General features: G+C 49.2%; 2 protein-coding genes across 2 annotated transcripts; one reads left to right on the top strand and one right to left on the bottom strand.

Moving 5' to 3' along the window:
* Window positions 1-2: 2 nt before the first annotated feature.
* Window positions 3-2,764, bottom strand: STEHIDRAFT_103807 (actin-domain-containing protein; the record flags this gene model as incomplete). The annotated part of the gene is made up of 10 exons (XM_007309173.1): window positions 3-610; window positions 691-753; window positions 836-971; window positions 1,226-1,401; window positions 1,541-1,696; window positions 1,825-1,969; window positions 2,067-2,205; window positions 2,277-2,345; window positions 2,474-2,588; window positions 2,676-2,764. The coding sequence occupies 10 exons, from the start codon at window positions 2,762-2,764 to the stop codon at window positions 268-270; spliced, it is 1,431 nt and encodes a 476-aa protein (XP_007309235.1). The 3' UTR covers window positions 3-267.
* Window positions 2,765-3,566: 802 nt separating this feature from the next.
* STEHIDRAFT_66775 (uncharacterized protein) lies at window positions 3,567-5,220 on the top strand (the record flags this gene model as incomplete). Its single annotated transcript, XM_007309123.1, has 6 exons — window positions 3,567-3,610; window positions 3,712-3,788; window positions 3,868-3,961; window positions 4,301-4,741; window positions 4,845-4,969; window positions 5,036-5,220. 6 exons carry the CDS (start codon window positions 3,567-3,569, stop codon window positions 5,218-5,220), a joined length of 966 nt encoding a protein of 321 aa, XP_007309185.1.
* Between the last annotated feature and the right edge of the window lie 657 nt (window positions 5,221-5,877).

The raw sequence follows: 5,877 nt of genomic DNA on the forward strand, positions 1-5,877 counted from the left end.
TTCGCCGGCGCACCCTGCGTGATGCGTGACGAACATATGGTCGAAAAACTACAGTACCTCCCTTGGGGATACATAGCATTCCTTTGATCTACGAAGTACGCCACTCCGCCACTCTTTTCCCTAACCTTGACGGGAAGGACCTCACACTTCGATGCACAAAGTACCCCCGGAATCAAAAACAAATTCTAAGCTTAATCGTGGAAAAAGCGCCACCGGTCAACGTACTCGATCCTGGAGAATACTGACATCTTGCACCACCAACACTCGCTATCTCCGTTTTACCGCAGAAACTGTCCTCGTCCTCGTCCTAATCGTCTTTGCAGGTACGGAAGGCGGAGAGTCTTCCCCGTCATCAGAGTCTTCGTCCCTAGGGCGCCCCTTTCCCTTCGTCTTCCCAGTCTCTCTGACTGCGTTCGAACTTGCGCTCGTTCTAATCCCAGGCCCCGAACCGCCTCCGGAGCCGCCGCCGGCGACATCTTGCCAATCCTTGAACTTCCTGCGACATGCGTTACTTCCACTTTCGAGGTATTCTTCCCGAGTTACGCATTGGTTGGGAAAATGGGGATGCTGTACAAATGCGAGGGCCGAGTGGTATGCTTCCAGCGCTGGTCTATGGAAAAATGGTGGACGAAGTAGTGAGCATAAGATGTATGACAGTCAGGCGATGACGCTGAGACTCGGACCACGTACTCGCTAGAAGGGTATATCGTAACTTCACAGTCCACGGGAGCGAGTGAACGGAGTTCGTCGAGCCTAAAACGTGAATCGTCCATTGTCGCTGGTCTGAGCACGCAGTGTCCTCAGGTACGGTACCATGCTAATTTAAAAGACGCACAGCCTCTGAGGGAACCCAGGAAACTTTGTGTTTCCACCGATGAGGCCAATGTTCGCCCAAAAGAGGCCGTGAAGATCTGGCGGTAATAGAGCGATGGAGTCCGCCACGGTGGCAGAGATTCCGGATTGTGGTAGACCTAAATAAACGGGAACACGCATTTTCGTGAGACAGTGATCAGTGTAAGGCATAATGGCATCCGATTTCGCGCATCACACACAGCGTGTACGAATGGTGGCTGGGGATGAAAGAGTCCCCAGGCAAAGCGCTCAGACATGATGAACGATAAATCAGCTAGTACCAATGGGTAGGGAAGAATAAGAGTCGAGCGCTAATATGCTTTGCGGACGAACAACGGAAAGAGTGATGACAGATTTCATTGAATGACTTTACCGATGTCGTCGGGGCGAAATAGGATCTCAGGCACCGAGAACCGTTCGCTTCCCATGCGTAGGACTTGTTCGCCCTCAGCGGGAATTACAGTTTCGTTCCTTACGTGCCCCCGTCTATTACTGCTGAAATCTGGGAGCACATATTCTTGGATAATAGTGTTCTTCTTCGAATTGGACCTATCATTAGATTTAGAGACACATCCCAGGACCTACACAGATAAAATATCCCATCGCGTAGAAAGAGTGAAAGGTTTGGTGGCCCGGAAATGGTAGGAAAGATAGGGACGAGGCAGAGTCGATGCTGAAGAAAACGTACCGACAAGTCTCGAGGTCCACACCAAACTCTCGGGAGACATAACAGCATGTCTCCTTGACTTCGTTCATCACGTATGTCTCGTCCATCATGTTCCACTGCCTGAAAGAGACAAGTTCCTTTAGGTGATTTGTCAGAAGTTTTCCTCCGACATCAATTCTACGAGGCCCATGCACGGGATTGAGAAGCATGATGATGGTTAGACAGTGAAAAAACGGAGCAAAAACTGGATGACGCATTCTTAAAAAGGGGGGTGGAAAGAATAATTAATCGACGAGGGGACTAACCTCTTCACGGCATTCCATTGAATGGAATGATTGATGATAGGGATAACGTGTGTAAAGCTGAAACCGGAGTCAACGATGAGCATGCACTCGGGTGAGTGCAGACCTGTCTTGGAGAACAGCTGTCCATGAGGTACGAGAGAAGCCGCTGTAGATCAAAGCAATCACCGACAGACATGAGCCCATAACAAGCGGGAAACAACATCGGTGCCATATATCAATGATTGGATGACAAGGACAGAAACAAGCAAGAAACTTGCGAGTGCATCGATGGTATGCCTGGAACTCGTACTCTTCGAAAACAAACTGGTCGTATACTTCTTGTATGCTAGGAAGGTTGAAGTACGGCTCTGTGATCAAAAGACTGCAATCCGGTGGGTCGACCTATAGGTAGGAGCATAAATCAACACTAAATATGACAGTCCGACCACAGTGTAAGGAAGAAGCCGCCTTACACGGAGGATTTCCTCGGAAAATATACCGTCCCAAATTGCTTTCTCAGCATCCCAGTCGACAATATATCCCTGTATATTTGTTTAGTGACGTCTTGCCAGGGTTTCAAAACCATAAAAGGATAGTCAAGATCCCATGCCCCATGCCACGTCGAGTGAAAGCGTCCGTGAGACAGAAATGTACCGTGAAGGCCGCGTACCTTTTCAAAAGGAAGACGGTAGTGAAGAGACGCATGGTCGGTGCATTGGTCTAATTCATGGCCAAAGTATGTCCGTTTGTCACCCTTAGAACGGACGATTGCGTTTGATACAATCCTTTCTTAGACAAACCACATGTACCAAGGGGGTAAAGGATGTGGCTCAGCGAGTTCATCAGGCAACAAGGGTTCGTCAAGATCTCACCTCAAGTTATTGCCTTGTGGGTATCCTGAGATACCGATCTTTATCGTTGAAGCTCCGTTATCCACGACAACAGTATTTCGTGGGGCCATGGGTGATGTTCGGATGATAGAAGCCTCTACAGCAGAGTGGCCAATTTTGGATATAAAAATGAGCCAAGATTCTACGTATGTTGACCGCAGGTTGACCGTCTATGCCGAAAACAGAGTAAAAACATACTTGATCCAAGAATCTCTGCGTGGTCCCGGATGGTAAGGGCTATAGCGGGCTCAACAGTTGCTCAAGAGCGACTTGAAGTTGTTCATCTGAAGACACAATGTTCCGGCATAAGCCGATCTAACACGTGAGGACACCGGTAATCCGGCTGCCGGCAAGCGCGAGCTTGCATCCGATGGCGTCATGTCTCGCTTGAAAGGCCATCTTGCAATTGGCTATATCGTCGCTTTTGTTGCCCATATACCTTGACGAGCTCGAGAGACTGTTTATATAACCTGTAAGGATTCAGGTAAGTGTTTGATACAGCATACATAGAGAAGGAAACCTCGCTTCTGATGATCGAATCCGGACTTACCTAAACTCAGCTCCGAAGAGATCATCCTTCCATTGCCCACTCAATTGACCTTACGGCTAGTCGCCATTCGGGTTGAGCCATATTATTGTGGTAGAGACATATTAGTAAGAAGTTTTCAGAAGTTGAATGTTAAAAACTATTCTGACCGAATAGCATCAACACCAGTAGACCACCACGTTCCAGTCGAACTATCCATAACTCTGCATACATCTAGCACTTGTAAGTCCACTAATGGAGCGCCTTGTGGCTATGATTTTCGTAGAAATGCTCACATCTGACTTATTATTATGATGATATGGCATACCCAGTCTCGTCAGCTCATAATGTGTGTCGCCTTTTGGTCCCTCACCCACTCTGAATATGCGCTGTACGTTCGAGTCTTTGTTACCTCTACCATCTCTCAATCCTTAGTCTCAACATTTCCACTCACTTCTATAAACACATTACATTTCGTCTGTCACTCTATAGCATTCTTTGTACGAATCGCGACGAGTTTCTCGATCGGCCTACTGCACCGGCTCATTTCCACGCTTTCGGGAAAGGCGGTACGGATGGTGCGTCCAATCTTCCTTCTAACCGGGGTACACATGTGCCAGGGTAAACATATAGCTTTTTTTTTTATAGACAAATCAGGTGAAGGCAATGTGCTGTCCGGTCGCGATCTCCTAGCAGGAGGGACATGGCTTGGGATCACCCGCACAGGAAGGCTTGCGCTCCTGTAAGTCCTTCACCGGATCCAATCCACGTGTTTTGAATGCAATGCACAAAACACCGTAGCACTTTCAGGCCAAGTGATTCCCAACATACTGGGTATTTTGGGCTGCTTTGACCATAAGCTTAGGCTTATGAAGTCGGTTGGGACGACGCGTGTCGCGAAATTTCGCCGATGGAGCATGTATCACACAGTTTCGGCTGGATAAAGTGAGGCGAAATGAGCACTGTTATCAATGTGGCATGAGGTCGTTGAACCTGCGTTTGGTTCACTCGCGCTCTCAAGCGCTAGGTCCCACACCCTTATATCATGTCCTCTTTTCTCACAACGGGCGTCATTATTCAGGACAAATATTACGGAACCAATGTCCTCGTACAAATCGTCGAGAGGGCACTTGGTCACGTCCTTTCTCGCCCCAACATCATCCCAACATGTCCGGTCCCTAGCGGACGAGGTCGATGATCTCCTCTCGCAGAGGCTAGACACGCCTTACGCCGGGTTTAATATGCTCTTGCTGGCACCTCGTGGTACCGGCTTACCCGACAATTGCTCCACGGCTGCATCGCCCCACAATTCACTCTCGTTCTCAGCCGAACTCATCACCAATCACGGTGGAGGTGGCCCCCTCGCACACCGGTCTCTTACGGAGTCGGAAAGGCACTGTGGTGGTATGTCAAATGGTGTGGATGGTAGGGGAGCCTCAGAGTGGCCCAAGGTTGTCCGCGGAACGCAGTCGCTCCAGGAGATACTAGAATCTCTACCTACCCGATCGATGGAAAACGATCCGTCCGCCGACCGTGAAGCTCAGACGCGTCGTGACGATCAGCTAGCTGAATCATTGTTTCAAATGCTAGAGTAAGCTCGTCATCCTTTTTCACTGAAGAAGGAGCTTCCTGATTATCTTCTTCACTTCCTCCAGATGGCGGTCTGATCCACCACCCGTTGACCGTGGCACCCTTAGGAATACCATCCATATCGCACCACTTCCTATCGACCCGAAAGCCCCGATCAAGGGTCCAAACGTCACTGCAGCCACAACTGACGTCGGTTCTGCACATGAAGCCTCGACCAACACCACAGAAGGAGCGAAGGTCTCTGGCAGGCGATTCTACGGTACTCGTCTATCGACCGTGGTACTCGTTCGACGAGACGGCCAGGCTCGTTTCCTTGAGCGGGACGTTTGGATGTTGGGCAAGGACGGTGATGTTGTTAGAGGCAACAAGAGTCTCCAGCGTGATTATACGTTCTCTCTACAATTGTCTTGACTAAGTGTAACTGGTGGTGCCATTGATTGATTGTTGCGTGTCTTCTAATTCTATATGGCATTGTTATACGATCGAACTAATGTGTACATCCTTCCGTTCAGTTGACGTATGAAAACTGAATCTTGTAACTCACAGCACACATCTCCATGTCCTCGCTGATAAAGGTTCTCTGCTCTCCCTCTACGCTCCAACCATCACAACGAAGCACACGAAAAACCAACCAAATACCAAATATCTATTGCGTGAATCATTCACTGCTATCGTCTCGCACTCGTGGATGCTGTATACGAGTGTCCGATTACGAGTAGAAGAAGTGTCTGCTGAGCACTGAAGTCTTAGTTATGCATCCTGCATCCTCTTCGGGAGCCCTGCCTTGGTTTTTTTGCCATGGCGCAAAACCTACACCACGATCCACGGGGATACAGAGTATCCATATCATCGGTACAGCACCCGTCTGGTCATCGGAAATTGAACCTTCCCATTTCACGACAATCCAGGGTTTGCTGGGTTTGCTATGGGCGCCCCGAGGACTGGGCGAAGACCGACACGTACGGCAGCGGAGTAAACCAGACGTACATGGATCCTGCGATCACCGGAAGATGTGAGTGGCCGTCTGTGAAGAGGTTCCCGATGAGAACTGGGTCCAAAAAGTGACGA

This window comes from Stereum hirsutum, assembly GCF_000264905.1.
Source record: "Stereum hirsutum FP-91666 SS1 unplaced genomic scaffold STEHIscaffold_17, whole genome shotgun sequence".
In the NCBI taxonomy this organism is placed as follows: domain Eukaryota; kingdom Fungi; phylum Basidiomycota; class Agaricomycetes; order Russulales; family Stereaceae; genus Stereum; species Stereum hirsutum.